This window comes from Dama dama, chromosome 12 (assembly GCF_033118175.1).
Source record: "Dama dama isolate Ldn47 chromosome 12, ASM3311817v1, whole genome shotgun sequence".
Taxonomy (NCBI): Eukaryota; Metazoa; Chordata; class Mammalia; order Artiodactyla; family Cervidae; genus Dama; species Dama dama.
In genome coordinates, this window is record NC_083692.1 from 69,433,967 (window position 1) to 69,455,000 (window position 21,034).

Here is a 21,034-nt window from a genome sequence, read left to right on the forward strand (position 1 = left end):
GAACAGATGAGCCTGTTCCATTTTAAATCCCCTTTCTGAAGGTGTTAGCAAAGGGCAGTGGCTCCCTGCTGTGTCTCTGCACTGCCTTTGTCCGCTGTGGCCAGCGCTATCTAGTGCCTTTAGTTCCTAGAATCAAGGGAGTTGAGGACCTGAGACTAAGTTTAAGCCAAGAGTGAGCCCTTTGTTCTTCCTCCCTGTTTGGGTCTTCCGGTCTTTAGGAAGGAAGCAGAAAAAAACTAGATTAAGCAAAGAAGCAGTGCCAAGGGCTTGACTACCCTTAAGCAGATGGTGCCAAGAGTGTTATACCAAGTGGTCTTGAAAATATGACTGCTCAGTTGCTGGCTTCGAACGATACATCTGGCCACACCTTATTGGCCACTGAGTGGTCAATATGATCAGATACTTTATAATATTACTGAAACTCCGTAGTTCTACAAAGTGCAGCACAGGACATTCATTCAACTGGTTCTGAAGGCATTATACACCTTATTTTTCATTAGATTTTAAAAGGTAATTTCTATCTAATTCACCCTCTTCCATACGCTGAATATTTCAGTTGTTCTTCTTATAAAAAAAACTTGTTGCTTTTACATATCAATATTTAATTTAGTAATCTGAGGCCCCTTTCCTAATTTATCAAGTTTCTTCAACTCTCACTGGAGAATATTTATGGTATACCCCCTCTTAAAATTATATCAACCACTTACAACACATTCAACTCCTTCAGGTCATTAATAAAAATACTGACTACTAAGACCTAAAACAGATTTCTTGCAGGACTGTTTTCAACATCCTTTCCCAACTTGACATAAGATCATTTGACTTCCCTTGGCTAAGTCTTGTTCATTTTGGAGCAAAAATTATGTAATCCAATAACGCTTAATTTTTTTAACTGAAAAAAAAGACGCTATGCAAACTCTTAACATAAAATAGATGTGTACAATAATACAATCTGTATAGAACCTTGACAAATTACCACAGTTAAAATGGAGAAGAGGATTTAATTCCTGGTAGAGTGCTTTGCGGTTGCTATGATCAGTTATCACATGTATGCCTTTTGAGGCTTAATTTTTAACACCTAAGAGATGTTCAAAGAAATAACAGTCTGTAATAGGATTCCACGTTGGCAGACAAACACATATGTACCTGCGAGATTTTAAAAAAATAATACTCATATGATGACAATTCACTTTTGGCATAAAAATAATAAAAGCTCAATATTTCATTTTCAAGTGAAAGTACTAGGCAATTCCATACATGAGACAAAAATACCTAACATGAATTCTTCCAACCATTCTTTTCAATATATAAAGCATTTTATGGACAATATTTCTTTTGTTTCCTTCTCTCATAAGGCCTAGATTATGGTTAATATCTCATGACACCAAAAGTAATACTGCAACAGATATTAAAGTATTTTTTCAGCCACTTATGCTATAAAATATTAATTGTAAGCTTGTGCATGTGCTGTGTATACAAGGGATTAGGTAACTGAGTTCCTGCTCGGTTCTAAATCAATAAAAGATAACATGCACAGCATCCGTCATCATTTGCTCTTCCTTTAGTACATAATAACTGCAAGTGGAAGATTTTTAAAAATATATATTTAAGCACTCACGGAGATACATGCTACAGAAGACGTAAGCAATACTCACCTAGGAAGGATAGGTTTTTCTCCAGAAGCAGGTCCCTCAGCAGGACTTCATGCTCATGACCAATGGCACTGGGGAGTCTTAGTTAAGGAGCGTAACATTGGTAGAATTATACCACCAGAAAGAATTGCTAATACCAGGGCTATACTTTGAGATGAAATGGAAAGTAGAGGTAATTATAAACATCCTTTATGCTATGCTAAAAACCCCTCAATTCAATTTAGGACCATTTACTAAGCACTAAGTGCAGTAAAGAATACCAACCAGATTTTGCCCTAAGAATTTCTAGTCTTACAGAGTTCCATAAATCTTCTGTGAGTTCACACTTGCCACAAAGCCAGCATTTAGCAGCTCTTATTTTCCCAGTCCTGATGCTGGGAAAGATTGAGGGCAGAAGGAGAAGAGGGTGGTCAGAGGATGAGATGGCTGGACAGCATCAGTGATGCAATGAACATGAACTTGGGCAAACTCAGGGAGATGGTCAGGGACGGGGAGGCTTGGTGTGCTGCAGTCCATGGGGTTGCAGAGTCAGACACAAGTGGGTGGCTGAACAACAACACTTCACTTCTAGTCTATGATTGGTGATCTTCTGTGACTTGGGAAACCAAACAACTGACTTGTTGAGAAGTATATGTAATCTGGAGGAAAGACATCCCAGTAAATGGCTGTGGATTAGTGCGTGAGTTCAGAGGCTCTTTCAAGTCTTTCTCTTGTGTGTGCAAATTTTCACATTATATTGTGTGTATAAATATATACATATGCTCATATAAATTTTTTGAATGCTATTATGAAGCAGGCAGTATATTAAGTATGTTATTTTCAGTGTATTTACATATGTTATTTCATCCTCACAGTTATTATTATCCTTATATTACAGATGAGGAAACCAAGGCTTAAAAAGGAATTTATATAAGATCATATGGTCAATGTGTGCCAGAGCAGAGAATCAGAACAAAATCTCTGCAAAGCCTATGACCTCTGTAGAGCTTCTTAAACATATTAAAATTAATTACATAAAAATAATTGATATTAGCTAATAGTCCTTAAATACCATATACTAAGCCATTGTGCTAGCACTCTGGGGTATCATTTTATTTAATCTTCACAACAACCACGTGAGCAGGTACGACGACAGTCACAGGTACATTTTCACAGTTAAGGAAAGCAAGGCTCAGGCAGGCTGAGAACTTGATGACGGTCTCATGGCAGGTAAGTAATGAAGTCAGGAATGAGACCTGGAATTCTGGTCTATTTTCCAAAAGGATGAGAGTGTACAAAGTGTGAAAAGGAGTGTTACCCTATTCTCATACTATAATTTTGTCAAAGGTGTTTGGTAATACAGGCAGACTTTGGAGATACCATGGGTTCAGTTCCAGAATAAAACAAATATTGCAATAAAGCAAGTTACATGATTTTTTTGGTTTCTCCGGGCATATAAAAGTTACTATTACATTATAGCCTATTAAGTGTTCAATAGCATTATATCTAAAAAATACATATACCCTAATTAAAAAATATTGTTAAAAAATTGCTACCATCACCTGAGCCTTCAGCGAGTCCTCATCTTTTTGTAATTATAATACCACAGATCATCATAGCAATACAATATACATAGCAATAGCAAATACAATATACATACAATACAATATACATAGCAATACAATATACATAGCAATAGCAAATACAATAATAATGAAAAACATTAAAATACTGTAAGAATTACCAAAAAGTGACATAGAGACATGAAATGAGCAAATGCTATTGGGAAAATGGTGCCAACTCAATGCAGGGTTGCCATAAACTTTCAATTTGTAAAAGACATAGTATGTGCAAAGCACAATAAAGTGAAGCACAATAAAATGAGGTGTGCCTGTAATTCTTTAATTCTCTATCTCACTAATGTCAACTTGGTCTTAACACTCCTTGGCTTAACAGGGTCTCTTTAGTCCTGATCATGCACTACAAGAATCCAATTTAAATCAAATAAAGCTTAAAAATTACCTGTAAAATTCGTAGAGAATCATCCTGTCATTTATCAACACATACAAGTGGGTATTATTCAAATCTTAGAATTCAAGAGGTGGGACCACTCATATACATCATCAAAACAAGCCCCAAGTCATCATCACTGTCTTTTTCTTTCTGTTGTCCCTCCTCCCCACGCACGGGACTGTGCTTATTTCTCACTGAAAACAAATTTTTAAATCATAAAATTTCACACATTCATAGAGTCCACTGAAGACATCTGATGAATATCTCTCAATGGTCTCTCATTACTAGGGGCATCCCACGTTTCAGAACTAAATAATTTACTTCTAGTCCACATAAATGTGCTCTCACTTTTATTGCTGTGAATTATTTACATCTAAAATGTTGAATCATGAAACTGATGGTACAGGAGTGAAAACCACAGCACTTCAAGCTTCCTGTATCATTATCTTTCCTTGTTCCACAGTTCAGGTCTTTGGCTAACAGTTCTGTCCTGGAGTCACACTTTGGAAAGTTGAGGTGGCTGGTTTCTCACACCTTTTGTGTCTGTGAATATAACTTGTGGCAGGAAAATAACATGTGGGTGGACATGGCTATATAGGAAAAATTATAGTAGACACCAAAAGAAAAAGAAAGCAATGACAATTTATATACTCTTTGCAATCTAGGGTGCTGTGTTGGTGTCTTATTAATAAATCACCAATTTACTTTACTCTCCTTACACAAATGCCTACATGTAACATTTCCATAATGGAGTAAAAGGTTTTATACCTATTCTATTTATTAAATGTGTGCTTTCTTTCTAACAAGATGATGTAATTTACCAAGAGTAAGCAATGTAAACATTACCAATTTATCAGAACAACATACAAATAGCATTTGCACTCATATGAAAATCCAATCATTTTTATTCAGTGTGAAATAAAATAATTCCTGTTGATCAGCCTTGAAAACAGCTAAGCAAGTGTGTTTACGTTACATTCAACTGCCACTATCTCAATGCAAAGATAGAATCAATTCTCTATAAACTTCCCAGCCTGTTTCATTCTGCATGGTAAAAAGCAATCACTAATTTGAAACTTTGCAAAGATATATACATCTTGATTATGTTTTGTTTGATATAAACATGTATAAAATACAAAATGTAGAATATAAAGTTTATAAAAACAGTAATTTTACAAGCAATAGGCTTAATGGAACTGTGAAATTATAATCTAGCCAGTGAATACAATTTGTAGACATACATCATTATCTTTATCAGTTGAAATCATGTACTACATTAAATTCTACTGGCAGTATAGCACAACCAAAAAAGGAAAGTGAATGATGGCAAAAATATAAGGAAAATACTCCAAACCGAATTTATAATGCTTCATAAGCAGAAACACTTAGACTTTCTCTATAATAATACCTATTATTGATGTATGGCAGTGACCATGGGGCAAAACTTGTAAATAACCTCACAAGCCATTTTCTTCACCAGCAATACAGCAATCTAGTTTCCCGTAAGCATCTCAACTATTACTGAAAAACAGCCTCCTGGCATTTACAAAGCAGTTGACTTCATACTTTAGTCCATGCATACATAATTAGATAGTTATATTTAAAATCAATACGCAATCCTTCAAAAGACATTATGCTTTTAAAACCTTAACTTTAAATTGATTTTTAACTATTTTATGTGCTTTAAAATTAACATGTAATTCCACCCCAGATACTCGAAGTTGGTGTTAGTCGTTTTGTGGATGTGCTAAACTTTATCACTGGGGCAACGTGGGGGTTGGCATTCCGACAATTTCTAACACTATCATTAATTTTACACTGAAAATGGAAGCATAGTTTCACTTTGGTCTAATAAAAGGTTGAACTTACAACAATGCTATGCTTTTATTAAGTCAGACTGAGAGGAACAGATTAGGAGAATAAACATACAAAGGGCTATAATATATACAGTGAATATTTTTAAAAGTGGGCTCTGTTGAAAGATTTATTTTTCAAAGGTTAATTTCATGAAAAAAAGAAAATGAATCAATTTTTTTTCCTTTTACAAAAATTTCACTAACTCTAAGCCTTCATGAAACAAGGTGGAATACAAACATACACACACACACACACACACACACACACACACTTGACTAGCAAAGCTTCTAACAAAAAGCCTCCTGATTGGTAATCATTGAGTCATAACTGGTCACAATGTCATCTGTGCTAACAAAACCAAGGACGGGCATGTTGTAGTACTAAAAAATTAGGACTCGTGGACTTAGGTAGATGTCATTTCCATTAAAAATGACTATTTACTCTTTACATAGAATTTTTTTAGCCAAAGATTATAAAAATTCTTAGTGTTGCCACAATACTACTAAATGTATTGATTAACAATGTCCTACTTCACAAAGTGGTTACTGACCACTCAACTCCTGTTTGGGCTTCCCAGGTGGTGCTAGTGGTAAAGAATCCATCTGCCAACGCAGGAGACACAAGTGATGCAGGTTCAATCCCTGGGTTGGGAAGATTCCCCTAGAGTAGGAAATGGCAATCCACTTCAGTATTCTTGCCTAGAAAATCCCATGGACAGAGGAGCCTGGCGGGCTGCAGTTCACGGGGCCACAAAGAGTCGGAAACAACTGAAACACATGTGCGTGTACACACACACACACACAAATCCTGTTTGACGAAGCAAGCGTTAACTCTTTAGTAATTTGAATGTCTTTAACGAAAAATGACTGGACATCTGTTCTCCTAGCCTTAAACTCAGTCCAGAGGGAAAAATTAGCTTGGTTTTCTCTAAAAATGTTTATTAGGGACCCAAGCGACAGCTGAGAATATAATCAACATCTAAGCAGTAAGAATCTACTGCCCTTTAAAACATGATGGTCTCTGGTGGCAGTTTAATCACATCATCCCTTAACTACGGGCTCAACATTTATTCTCAACTAAATTTGGTCCATTTTAAATAGAAATTTATTCATATTTGAAAAAATGTTCACTGAAATGCTTAGATACATTTCAAGACAGTGTGCTACCTGCTCTGTGACTCTATCTTTAAACTCATTGAAAACCAAGCAGGTTGAAATAAGCATGTGAACATGCAACTGCTGAACTGACATCTTCCCAATGCCTATCTGATTTTTTTTTTTTAAGCTGTAGAAAAGAATGGTCTGCAGTGACCCTCCAGTTGATTGAATATAAAATAGAAGAGTATGAAATGTGTTTTGTGAAGCAGAACTTTATGTCAGGTTAAAGCTAGACACATCTCCTCCACTGAGTCTAAGCTCGTCAATTGTGCACCTAAAATTTTATGGGGAAGGATACTGTTTGATGCAGTCCACCAGTGGTCCATAACAGCAGTCGTTCACGATGCACTGCAGACAAATAAGAGAAGGGGTCTGGGATGGAGCGTCTACAAAAACTGTCAGACAATATCCTAAAAGCAGTAATTACTTTTCTTAAAATTTTTTTTTTAAAAAAAGCTATCAAAAGACTTCAGATTTAATCACAGAAAACAAAAATTGCATGCTTTTTATTCACTATAAAAGCAAGCTATTAAAAAGTGAAATGCTCTTCTCACAAATATTGCATTGCCATTTATGGTGCACCCTGACCTCAGTGATAGTTTATGATGACAGTAATTAAATGAGGTTTAAAATCCTTTACTCTGCTAGGCAGATAACAGCATTGCCACTGAAAATAGACAGCTGTGATTAATACCTGATAGACCTGATTTGCTAGAACTCCATCTGGAATCTGAGAAGGGTCCCGTAGCATACTATTTATAACAGACTTGGAGGCTGCAGAAGAAAAGAGATGAACTGTTAGCAGACAGTCAACATACTTTTAATACAACATGAAAAGTGACATATACCTATAAAAAAAAATACACAAACCATGAAAATGAAAACATTACTGATACTAATCATTTTTTTCCCTTTTTTCAAATCTCAGAGAAGCTTTTAATTAAAACACTTTGCCAAGTTTATAAGCCACATTGACAGATTTGAAGATGACCTAATTTTTCCAAGGTAAATTCACAAGTACAGACCTAAAGCATATGTCTCTTTGCAGAGAAATTAGCTTTGGAAAAGCCCACTTGGGGGAAAAAAAAACAATCAGAAAAGAAAATATTTTCCTTCGGCAGGTAAGTATGTTATAACCAAGCATATGTAGCTGGAGAGTTTAGAGAAGGCAGGTCAGATTCAAAGACTTCAGTGACGTCAATAAAAATTACCTTCAGCCAAGAAAGCATCTCTGAATATAAACCTTTCTGAAATAATTCTCAACTGCCATGAAATGTTATGTCCATTTCACAGGTAAGGAAAGTAGGTAAAACTGACACAATTGAGCAAATCTTAAATAAGAAAAAAAATATATATATATACACACAATTGTATATTTATATACAAATTTTTGTCCCAAAATATGTCTCATCATACCCAATTGCAAATTAAATTGACCTTATCCTGGGGGACTGCAAGGCAAGGGGCTATAGGAGCCATCTTACGAAGTGTGGTATATCAGATCACACCTTTTGAAAAGCGAGGCATGGATCCTGGCCTCATGGCTTACTGGAGGCATGCAGAAGCCAGAGTGGCCAGAACTCCTCTTCCTCAGCATGGGAGGAAGGCAAGTCTCTAGACTGAAGCTAAGTCAGGTGTTGCCTAAGAATCAATTCTTTCAAGTCCTCCAGTGGAATCATTCCCAAACATTTAGCAAAATAGCTCGTAAGGTCTGATCCATACAAGCACGAACTAAAAAACATACTGGATAATTATCTAGGTAAGAGAATAAAAACATGCCACAGAGCTACATCATCATTCAGGCTCTGAGATAGTTTTTCGTTCTTTTTTTTTTTTTGAATGATTATGTTCTTTATCAAGTTCAGTACCATAAGAACACTGACAGATATGATAAATGTTAGGAAATTCTGTGGAAAGAAATAGGGAAATTACATCTTTCTCACTTAAGCATGGTGCACAAGGAAATGAGTGCACAAGGAAAAAAATGAAGCGCAATTATTTTAATTATTTCCTATTCTTAGTTACCTAACTGCATGTATATAACACTGCTATCTAGTTAGTTACCGTGTGTAAATATGTTTGCACTGCAAGTGGGGAAGCATATCTGGAGTCTCAAAAACATCATCATCACTGGGGGAATACTATCCAGCTTTGCAACCTGGCAAGTTATTGAGTCTCTCAAATTCAGGGTCTTCATCTGTAGAATGTGATAATGTTATCTGACCTAACTACCTTTAAGGGTTCTTATATGAGTCCCTAGAGAAAACAGTGATGACACTATTGTTTCAGTTATTTTGTTAAAGCAATAATAAGTAATATCAAGAAAAAAATCAGCCTTACGCACTGACTTTGAGTAAGCTTAAGTTCAGTTCAGTCACTCAGTTGTGTCTAACTTTGCGACCTCACGGACTGTAGCACGCCAGGCTTCCCCGTCCATCACCAATTCCTGGAACTTACGCAAACTCATGTCCATTAAGTCAGTGATGCCATCCAACCACCTCATCCTCTGTCATCCGCTTCTCATCCCGCCTTCAATCTTTCCCAGCATCAGGGTCTTTTCTAGTGAGTCAGTTCTTCACATCAGGTAGCCAAAGTATTGGAGCTTCAGCATCAGTCCTTCCAATGAATATTCAGGACTGATTTCCTTTAGGATGGACTGGTTGGATCTGCTTGCTGTCCAAGGGACTCTCAAGAGTCTTCTCCGTCACCATAGTTCAAAAACATCAATCCTTCAGAGCTCAGCTTTCTTTATAATCCAACTCTTACATCCATACATGACTACTGGCAAAACCACAGATTCGACTAGACGGACTTTTGTTGGCAAAGTAATGTCTCTGCTTTTTAATAAGCTGTCTAGGTTGGTCATAACTTTTCTTCCAAGGAGTAAGCGTCTTTTAATTTCATGCCTGTAGTCACCATTTGCAGTGATTTTGGAACCCCAAAAAATAAGGTCTGTCACTGTATCCACTGTTTCCCAATCTATTTGCCATGAAGTGATGGAACCAGATGCCATGACCTTAGTTTTCTGAATGTTGAGTTTTAAGCCACCTTTTTCACTCCTCTTTCACTTTCATCAAGAGGCTCTTTAGTTCTTCTTCACTTTCTTCACTTTCTGGTGTCATCTGCATATCTGAGGTTGTTGATATTTCTCCCGGTAATCTTGATTCCAGCTTGTGCTTCATCCAGTCTGCATTTCACATGATGTACTCTGCACATAAGTTAAATAAGCAGGGTGACAATACACAGCCTTGATGTACTCCTTTTCCTATTTGGAACCAGTCTGTTGTTCCATGTCCAGTTCTAACTGTTGCTTCTTGACCTGCATACAAATTTCTCAGGAGGCAGGTCAGGTGGTCTGGTAGTCCCATCTCTTTAAGAATTTTCCATAGTTTGTTGGGATCCACACAGTCAGCAGAAGTAGATGTTTTTCTGAAACTTGCTTTTTCAGTAATCCAACGGATGTTGGCAATTTGATCTCTGGTTCCTCTGCCTTTTATAATCCAGCATGAACATCTGGGAGTTCATGGTTCATGTATTGTTGAAGCCTGGCTTGGAGAATTTTGAGCATTACTTTGCTAGTGTATGAGATGAGTGCAATTGTGCGGTAGTTTGAACATTCTTTGGCATTGCCTTTCTTAAGTTAGACTTAATTATTTCAGAAAGAAATTACCATGGTTTAGTGGAACAAAACCTGGGACTACAAAGTGAACTGTCTTACATTGCTCTCACATGCTCAGTCCGGTCTGACTCTCTGTGACCCGACGGACTGGAGCCCACCAGCTCTTTTGTCCATAGGATTCTACAGGAAAGAATACTGGAGTGTGTTGTCATTTCCTTTTCCAGGGGGTCTCCCTGACCCAGGGACCAAACCTGGGTGTCCTGAATTGGCAGGCAGATTCTTTACCCATTGAGCCATTGTAAATTTACTGTTTTAATTCTAAGGCCAGGCCAGTAGGAGGGGACCAAAGCAATCACTCACATACTGGTCACCTTCTCTGAGGGACTGCACTCACTCTGATCTGCTACTCAGTCATGGGGTAGCAATGGCAGACACACTCCTTTGCAGCACCCATGATGCTATCAGTATCTCATGGAAAAAAGCACCTTCTCCACATGTTCCTGGTCACTGCTAGGTTGTTACACTGCTAACCCTCATACCCATGTGAGAAGAAGATTATTAAATGACCAGACCGCATGCCTAAAAATATGCTATTTCCCTATCCTAGGGAAAATTACTGACCTCATGTCAAACTATATGCAAACTCACTGCTAAAATCATAATGGTCCTTTTTAAAAAAAAGAGGCACAATACCCTAGGACAGAAAAAAAAATTAGGTCATTTGTTTTATGAGGGAAGAAAGGGAAATCTTACAGGAAAAAGAAACTGATGACATCATAGTTTTCCTTACAATATACATTATAGAACAGTGTGCTTATCAGAAGTAAGAATCATAGCCAATAAACTTAAAAAAATAGTTTGAATATATTGAATAGAACACTATTCAAATCAAAGGAAGCTTGCAAAGGGAAGTCAGTGATTTTAAATTGAATAGTAAAAACTATATATTGAGTCCTCGTTCATTTAAAACTCAAGAAAATCTCTTTTCTCTTCTCACAACTGGCTGTTTCTCAGAACAGGAGAGAAAGTGCTAACACACAGGACCTCCAGGCCAAGGCTCCAGATGCAGGACATATCTGCCCTCCATGTCTGGGTATTTGCACTCAGACTTGAGTAGGTCTACCTCCCAGATCAAGCCAGAGTGCAAGCATAAATTTACACACGAACTCTGAAGCTTAGGAAATGCCCAGTGAGGGAAGTGAGAGTCGCTCAGTCGTGTCTGACTCTTTGCAACCCCATGGACCATACAGTCCATGGAATTCTCCAGGCCAGAATACTGGAGTGGGTAGTCTTTCCCTTCTCCAGGAGATCTTCCCAATCCAGGGATTGAACCCAGGTCTCCCGCATTGCAGGCAATTCTTTACCAGCTGAGCCACTACGGAAGCCTAGGAAATGCCAAAGGGAAGAATAACATCAACCAGATAAGGAAAAGCAATTGGACAATCTTGGGGTGGCTGGGGATATGAGGCCTCAAGGAAGCCCATGCCTCTCATGGAAACTGTCCCTAGGCGAGCCATGACGTTCACCCATTGTGCATCCATCTATTTTGACCATGTGTGGATAGGAGTCTTGTTCTCTCCAACCACTGCTAAAGGCATTCGTTCTGTTGATTTCACAGTTTAACCTTGCCACTGCTTTAACTGCTGGGATTTGAAGTACAAGCCTGTTCAAAGCAGGAATGAATGAGTCCCTTGGAGCAAGATGCACTAGAAGAGGAGAGAATTGGTACCTGTTAAAGCACACTACACAGAATACAGGGGCAATAGGCAATGCCTGGACTATGACATGCATGTGTGTATGCTAAGTCGCTTTGGTTGTATCTGACTCTTTCTTCTGTTCATGGGATTTCCTTCTCCATATTGTGGAATATTTCGAACACAAAGAGGGCAGGATCCTAATAGAGGAAACATCCACATCCCACCTTTCTGGGCTTCCCAGGTGGTGCTAATGGTAAAGAGACCACCTGAGCATGCAGGAGACATAAGAGACCTGGGTTTGATCCTTGGGTTGGAAGGATCTCCTGGAGGAGGGCATAGCAACCCACTCCAGTATGCTGGCCTGGAGAATCCACCTTTCTGAATTAACTTTTGGACTGGCAATTAATACCAAGATAGTCCAATACTAATTTGTGTAAACTTTTAAATTCATCAATCTTGCTAGAGATTGCTTTATTGGTATTTTCAAGAAACCAAATTTCAGTTTTTTTTTCTCTACTACTCCACTTCTTCAAAATTCATTTAATTTACTCTTTTGTGATCATTGTTGCCCACTTTCTTCTTTGAGTCTACTACATTTATTCTTATTAATACCTTCCTATGTTTATTAAATAAAATTTCAAGCTTTAACACTTTTTAAGACTCCAATTTTTCCTCTAAATTCTCTTTTAGCTACATGCCACAACTTCTGCTGTCAGTTACAGATATTTTGTAGTTCCCATTATGACTTAAATCTTTGATTCATACATTATTTTAAACATTTCATTTTTAATATTCCAATTTGATTAGATTGTGGGGGTTGTGGAAACCCCCAAATTATTTTAATTTGGAAGTATATGCTTGACTTTATTTGTGTTTTTGTATGTGACTCAATTTTTATGAATGTTTTAAAAATCACTGTAGTTCCTATTTTACAGGTACAGGGTTCAGGTATGTCTAGTATATCAAGATTTTTAATTGTATTATTCAAATCCTCTATATTATTGCTAACACTTTCCAAACTACATTATGTACTATTCTACTTATACTGTCAATCTGTCAGCTTCTCCATATAATTCTGTCAATGTTTGCTTTCTATATTAAGAGGCTATATTGTTGGGTGTACAAACTCATTGTTCTACATACACTTCTTAGAAATTTTGTCTTTTGGCATTGTCATGACCTTGTAATCTCGTGTGTGTGTGTGTTAAACATAACATTACCTACTGGTGATACTGCTTCACCACTTTTCTTTTGAAAGTATCTATCTCATACACCTGGTATTTCATTTCTTTAAACTTCACTGCATCATTAAGTCTTAGGTCTGACTCTTAACAGCATTTAGCCAGATTTCCTAAAATCAAATTTGGAAATCTCTCCTTTTTCCAGAGTGAGTTTAATCTACCTGTAACTGAGACATCTGAAATTACCCTACCCTCTTACCTTCCATGCTCTGGTACCCATTTTCTTCCCCTTTCCTATTTACTACCTCTGAGTTGGTTACATTTTCTTTATGCCCTCTTTCTCTCTTTATTCACTGAAAAGTATCAATAATATGTTTTTTTAAAATTTTTATTTGTTTTTGGCTGTCCGGAGTCTTCATTTCTATACTTGCGGTGAGCAGGGGCTACTCTTCGTGTGGTGGGCCGGCTCCTCATTGCAGTGGCTTCTCTTGTTGAGGAGCACTGGCTCTAGAAGCACAGCCTTCAGTAATTGCAGTGCATGAGATTAGTTGTTCTGCAGCATGTGGGATCCTCCTGGACCAGGGATTGAATCTGTGTCCCCAGCATTGGCAGGCAGGTTCTTAACTACTGGACCACCAGGGAAGTCCGATAACATAGTTTGTATCTACTTCTTTAGCAGTTCTCTCAAAAATTTTCCTAATCTAATCATACCTCCTTGGCAATTCTTAGTGTAAGGAACTTAGAATGCACTCATTCCAACCAGAAAGTCCCCATTCTTCATCAGCTTCCATGATACCATGCCTATTAGTTTTGTCTGACCATCTTGTTTGTAAACACAATTTCCTAGTTAGTTTCTGTGATGGTTAATTTTATGCGTCAACTTTATTGGGCAACAAGGTAACACATTTTGTCAAACATCACTCTGTATGTTTGTAAGGGTATTTCTAGATGAGATTCATATTTTATTTGGTAGATTGAATAAAGCAGATTGCTTTCCCTGATGTGGGGGTAGGCCTCATCCAGTCAGCTGAAGGACTGACTAGAAGAAAAAGGATAAGTAGAAGAGAATTCTTTCTGTCTGACTGCTTTTGATTTGGGACATCGGCATTCTCCTTTCTTTGAACTAGACCTAAAATATTGGCTCCTCTTGAGTCTCAAGTCTGCAGGTCTTTGGACCAGAACTAGGCCACTGGCTGTCCTAGGTCTTTAGCTTGCTGACTAACTATAGATCTTGGGATTTATTAGCTTCTATTATCATGTGAACTAATTTCTTATAATTTCTCTCTCTCTCCCCTGCCGTCTCCCTCTCACACTCTGTCTCTCTCTCTACCCACACACACACACACACACACACACACACACACACACACACACGGTTCTGTTTCTCTGGAGAATCTTCACTTACATAGTCTCTTTCTACTTTTAAAAGTATTTTTAAACATTCGATGTTTATTTAAATTTATCAACATGTTTGTCAATTTCCTTTTTTAGCACTGCTGCTTGAATGCCACATTCTAATTTTAGATTCAATATTCAAAATTGGATATTGCTAGTAAAGCACCTCATTTATTAGTGCTTTCAGCTAGGATCACTGAGTAGCAAGATCTTTGGTTCTGCCTTATCTGAAAATATCTTCACTGAGTTCTCAGTTTTGAATGATAATATAGCTGGGTATAGAATCACATACTAAGAATCAGCTCTTTGAAGATATAATTCCATTGCCTCTTGACATCTATTACTGATAAGAACTCGATTGCCAGATGAACAGTTGAAATTATAGTACATTTATAAAATAGAATATTACTCAGTCATGAAAGGAACAAATTTGAGTCAGTTGTAGTGAAGTGGATGAATCTAGAATCGCTTATACCGAGTGAATTAAGTCAGAAAGAGAAAAAACAAGTATTGTATATTAATGCATATATGTGGAATCTAGAAAAAAGGTACTGATAAACATAGTAGAGAATGGATTTGTGGACACAGTGGGGGAAGATGAGGCTGGGAAGAGTTAAGAAAGCAGCACAGATATATGTGTGTGTGTGCGTGTGTGTGTGTGTCTGTGTATATATACTGTCATGTATAAAAAAGATAGTGGGAAGTTCCTAAATAACAAAGAGCCCAACCGAGAGCTCTGCGATGACTAGAGGAGTGGGATGGGGGGAGGGAAGGAAGGCTCAGGAGGGAAGAGATATAATTATAACGGATCCATGCTTTTGAATAGCAGAAACCAACACAAAATTGTAAAGCAACTTTCCACTAATAAAAAAATAAATAAAATTTAAAAAAGAATCCTACTTTCAGTCTAACAGTAATCTCCATACAGGTAACTTGTCTTTTATTTCTGGTTGCTATTAGAATTTCCTCTGTTATTCAATAGTTTCATCACTGTGAACCTGGACATGGCTCTTTTTATTTAGCTTGCTTGGAATTAGCTATTTTTCATGAGTCTAAAGATGAACACATTTAACTAGTTTGAAAACAATGAGCCATCTCAGCTTTGGTCTCCAATCTTTTTGGAAAGCTTACATTAGACATCTTTTAGAAGGTCTTATATCTCCTGTCTCCTACCCCTATAAAGTGTTTATATTTTCCATCTCTTCATCTCTTGTGTTATACTAAAGTTGATTTCTTCAGATCCATCCTAGAATTCACTAACTTTTGTTCTAATCTAATCTTCCAATTTTGATTTCTTGTATGTAATTCAACAGTTTACTCACCAAATGAGCTTTTAACTTCAATGACAATTATTTCATTTCTAAATTTTATTTTTGTTTTTTAAATGTTTTTCATACAGTTTTCTTTTGTTTATCCAGTTATGGTCTTTCTTTTCACTTATTCAATCAGCTTATATATTAATTTTGTAGCTTTCAAATGTCATCATATAGATTAAATTTATAGTATCTTCATTTTCTCATCTCTAGTCCATAGTATACCATTTCTCTACCTATCTATCGACCTGCCCACCTATCTACCTATCTTCCCTATGACAGTGGTTTCCTCACTTGCTTTGTAAATTTTTACTGTGAGCTTATTTTCAGAAAGAATTGTTTGACCTGCACTGTGGAAATAACCATGACAAAGTAGTTTCACGTTTACTTTTGCAGAGACTAGTTTCATTGTTAATTTCTTAGCTCAGACTTCCTACAGTAAATAAGAGTACAAATCTGAACCTATACCCACACATGGTTGACCTATTTCTAATTTCATTCTCCCCTCCTAATACTCTACAACCCAAGTCCATATGCAGTAAGCAAGCCTCCCTGATAGTTTCTCCAGGCAAGTGGAGTTTCCCAGTCTTTTTTGTTTTTCTAACAGTTTGGGTTACATATTGAAGCTCAATTCCGGCTCCTGGCTGCACATCTTTCCCTACTGGGGGGGCGGGGGTGTGGGGTTTAAAAATCCCAGCCCTGGCCTTTTATGACTGCATCTAAAGCTAACAATTCTTAGGGACTTACACAGTGTAAGCCCCTGTTCACCACTCCAAATATACATTCTCTCTCCACTTTTTGTAATTAGAGATTGAACCTTTCGGTTTGAACTTGATTATGTATTTTAAAAGATTTCTTTGTTGTTGTTTATTTGGTCTTATCATTTCTGTGTCTTTGTCATGGCAACACAGCCCAACAACCAAAAATTATTTTGTTATGCTGCTGAAGTTTTTGGAAACTCTCCAATAGGAAGTTTAAAAGAAAGCTTGTTTGTTTGTTATTTTTCTGGAGTTACAATTATATAAGTATATATATTTAAATAAAGTCCTCCCATAAAGTTGCAGCCCCAAACAATCGCAAGAAGGGCAGGTGGCAAATATGTTGAGCAGGCTGGAGAGTGGAACCACCAAAATCACTCGTGAAGTCCTCTCTTTTGCATGGTGTTTGAGCCAGGCAGAGGACTGGGAGAATGGTCACTGGGGGCTAGAAAATAAATTGTTACCCTGACCCTTCCAAAGCCTGCTACCATGTCATAGACCAAAGCAATGCAGTAATCAACAAGCTTGGGAAACAAGACAACTTGTTTCTGGGGGGTTGAGAATCAGTTCCTTTGGCTTCTTAGTCTTGCATTTTTTTTGGTGCATGTGGTGATGTGTGGCAGTGTATGTGTGTGTGTGTGGCGGGGGTGGGGGTTAAACACCAATTTCCTTACATTCTCATTATTTGGCAATTTGGGCTAGACTTGATGAAGACAGCTTCTCCTTATGTGGTGTTAAGTGGAGTAGATCATTTGGGTGCTGGACAATTTGCTTTCATGATGACTCACAGCTCTGGCAGATCTGTGCTTGCTGTGATGTCAGCCATGACTGTGGTGAAGGGGCTTTGGTTTTTCCCGGTTTGGGTCTGTCTATGGTCTGCCTGAACTTCCCCCTAGAACTGATAGGTAGGTTCCAAGTGTAAGCATCCCAAGGAACCAGGCAGAAGTTTATGGCTTCTGAGAATCTAGCCTCAGATGTTATACGAGAAGATCATAATTTTTATTTACATCTTCCTCACAAGAGGGAAAACATGCCTTCTGAAGGAAAGGTAAACTTGCAAAGTGATGCAGTATAACACCTGCAAATGGAGAGACCACGTGGAACAGTGGTTATGCACTGAATCTAGAATCAGATTTGGTTTGGCTCTTCTACCTGCTAGCTGTGTCATCTTGACAAGTTATAATTAATGTTTGTGACCTTCAGTTCCCTCTTTGGAAAAGAGTGTAACATTGGTGCTTACTTTGCAGGGTTATTGTGACGATGAAATAACACACAAAAAACACAAATGTGCTATTTGAGACTTGAGCTGTTACAGTTGTTAGGCTGTTGCCTTAGTTGGTATTAGATCACACCATGGCTGGCTTTCTGCCTCCCAACATCACATCGTCATTATATGTTACTTTCTGTGGTCCAGAGGGTTAAACACAGAAAGACTTCATGAGGTGTGTGTTAAGTCAGGAGTCTGCTTTTACCAGGCACATGTTGCCACAGCCTTGGAGAGACAGCAGAAGTGAGTCTATCCTACATACAAACTGGGGCGAGGCCAGATTCCCTCTTCTTACACATCTGCCCCGACCCACCCCTTGTGGGATTCAGGGTGTTCCACCTAGAATCAAACATGTTTTCTGGAAAGAACCTGGTGGAAATCCCTATAATCACAGAAGAAACAGATTCCACACTTCTACCCCCACCCCACCCCCATGCCCAGCTTAGGGCATTTCAAGCCCCAGCAATCAAGCAAGCAGACACTCTACCCAAATCACTAACACTCACACCCATGTTTAGAACTACTCCTGTCCTTAGTGTAAGCTCAGATAAGCAGCCAGCTACTGCAGAAAGGAACCAAGGCAAATAAGCAGATGAATCACCTACACTCTTAAGGTCGCTGGAAGTCCTGCCCACTGCAAAGGGTGTCATCTGCTCAGGTGACACCTGGATAAAACAAAGACAAGACCCTATATAGCTGAGACCTCTAATCCAGTGTCATCAATGGATTTAAGCATGACAGGTGAGCCAGCATGGGGCTGACTATACACTGGATAGTAGCAATCAGGAGAGAAAACAAGATGAAGTGGGGGATGGATGCTACGGGGATAAAGATGAGATTGGTCATTTGGAAAGAAAACTGATGTGCAGATGGCACGGTGGTGTTAGAATCTGGTTCTCCCTCCACTGAAAAACAAACAAACAAAACAATCCCTTCAGTTGAAAAGCTGGATGGGGAAGATGGCACACCAAGACTTCGTCACATGAGTGCTCCAGAGGCAGAGCTCTAGAACAGCAAAGCCTAAAATACCAGCTAGAATTGGATCATCTCCTCAAATGCTTAAGGTATTTGGATATCAAGGTTATGAATGTCCCAAGTTATATATCCATGGAGTTGGTTTGCCAGTGTCTTTTCTGGACAATCTCAACATTGCCCATGGTGTATAGGAGCCTACTTTCTCTTACAGTTGCAAGTATGCCTCTTGAGAATTCCAGGCAGCTTGCTAAGCTTTCCTGCAGCACAGGAATGATCTCTAAAGCAGTCTGATCCAATTCGACAATCTGGATAAGAAATATCTTTCAACATTAGGGAATCCTATAGGGACAAATTATAATTCTGCCCTCTAACTAGCACATAATCATGTAAGAAATAACTTGAACGAGAGTCATCAAAAAAGTATTATGTAAGGATGAAAGGAAGAAGTCTTCAAAGCATGAATATTCACACTGATGGGATTCTTGTCTCAGGCAACTTCTAGCTCTACAGCCAGTACACACCATCAACTCTTATTCAACGAACAAACATTCAACAGAAATTTATTCAGCACATGGTTAATGCCAAGAACATACTTAATTGTACCACAGACTCCATCCTCCAAATCTGGACATTCTTTTGAATCTTTCCCTTGGCCAAAACCTCAAAGTTCAGTTCAATTCTCACCTCCTCCAGTAAAGTTTTTCATTAATTCTTCCAATCCACTTGTTCTCCTCTCCCTCATATTGTGAGTGGAGTGAACTCATTGTCTACTGACCATTTTGCACTTGATTAAATAAATGGCTTCCCTGGTGGCTCAGAGGGCAAAGCATCTACCTGTAATGCAGGAGACCTGGATTCGATCCCTGGGTGGGGAAGATCACCTGGAGAAGGAAATGGCAACCCACTCCAGTATTCTTGCCTGGAAAACCCCATGGATGGAGAAGCCTGGTAGGCTACAGTTCATGGGGTCACAAAGAGTTGGACATGACTGAGCGACTTCACTTTGTCACTTTAAATATTACTTTGTCAGCTATTGACATAAGAGTGGTCAAGATGCTAAGACTTGAAACCATGACGTCTTTTAAAAAAATGTGAAGGAAAAGATAATATTTAGTATAGCACAAGAAAAAAGGTATCATAAAAGAAAGCTCAATGTTACCTTTATATATCCAAGGGCTTTTATATGCACTATTAGGCTCATCCTGTGATCACAAGATTAAACTTACAAGTTTAATACTGGTTCTGAAGCCATAAGGCTTCAGATTTCAGCATGACTCTGTTTGGTCTACCTTCATCTTTCTTCATTTCTTTTTGGTTTGTTTCATTATGGCTACCCTCAGGACACTTTTAGACACTTTTCACTAACTGCTTCCCAACGAAATTTTGTTTTTGTTGTTGTGCAGTTACTAAGTCATTTCTGACTCTTTGCAACCCTATGGACTGCAGCATGCCAGGCATCCCTGTCCTTCACTACCTCCTGGAGTTTGCTCAGACTCATGCCCATTGATTTGGTGATACCATCCAGCCATTTCATTTTTTTGTTGCCCCTTTACTCCTCTTGCCCTCAGTCTTTCCCAGCATGAGGGTCTTTTCCAATGAGTCTGCTTCTCCCATCAAGTGGCCAAAGTATTGGAGCTTCAGCATCAGTCCTTCCAATGAATATTCAGGACTGATTTCCTTTAGGATTGACTGGTTTAATCTTGCTGTCCAGGGGACTCTCAAGAGTCTTCTCCAGCACCACAATTTGAACGCATCAATTCTTGGGTGCTCAACCTTCTTTATGGTCCATCTCTCATCCATACATGACTACTGGAAAAACCACAGCTTTGACTACACAGACCTTTGTCGGCAAAGTTATATTTCCGCTTTTTAATACACTGTCTAGGTGTGTCATAGCTTTCCTTGCAGGAGCAAATGTCTTTAATTTCATGGCTGCAGTCATCATCCACAATGATTTTGGAGCCCAAGAAAATAAAATCTGCTGCTGTTTCCATTTTCCCCCTATCCATTTGCCAAGAAGCAATAGGACCAGATGCCTTGATCTTTTGTTTTTTGAATGTTGAGTTTTAAGCCAGCTTTTTCACCCTCCTCTTTCACCTTCATCAAGAGGCTCTTTAGATCCTCTTTGCTTTCTGCCATTAGGAAGGTATATATTCTGCATGTCTGAGGCT

At 38.2% G+C, this 21,034-nt stretch overlaps 1 protein-coding gene across 1 annotated transcript in view; it reads right to left on the minus strand.

Annotated features, from left to right (window-relative positions):
• The window catches only part of CDIN1 (CDAN1 interacting nuclease 1), a 232,270-nt gene that overhangs the window by 119,475 nt on the left and 91,761 nt on the right, over positions 1–21,034 (minus strand). Inside the window, exons 6-8 of the mRNA XM_061157626.1 lie at positions 7,353–7,432; positions 6,957–7,006; positions 1,656–1,723 (exon numbers count right to left, since the gene is read on the minus strand). Coding sequence (XP_061013609.1) covers positions 1,656–1,723; positions 6,957–7,006; positions 7,353–7,432 — 198 coding nt within the window. The remainder of the gene's footprint in view (positions 1–1,655; positions 1,724–6,956; positions 7,007–7,352; positions 7,433–21,034) is intronic.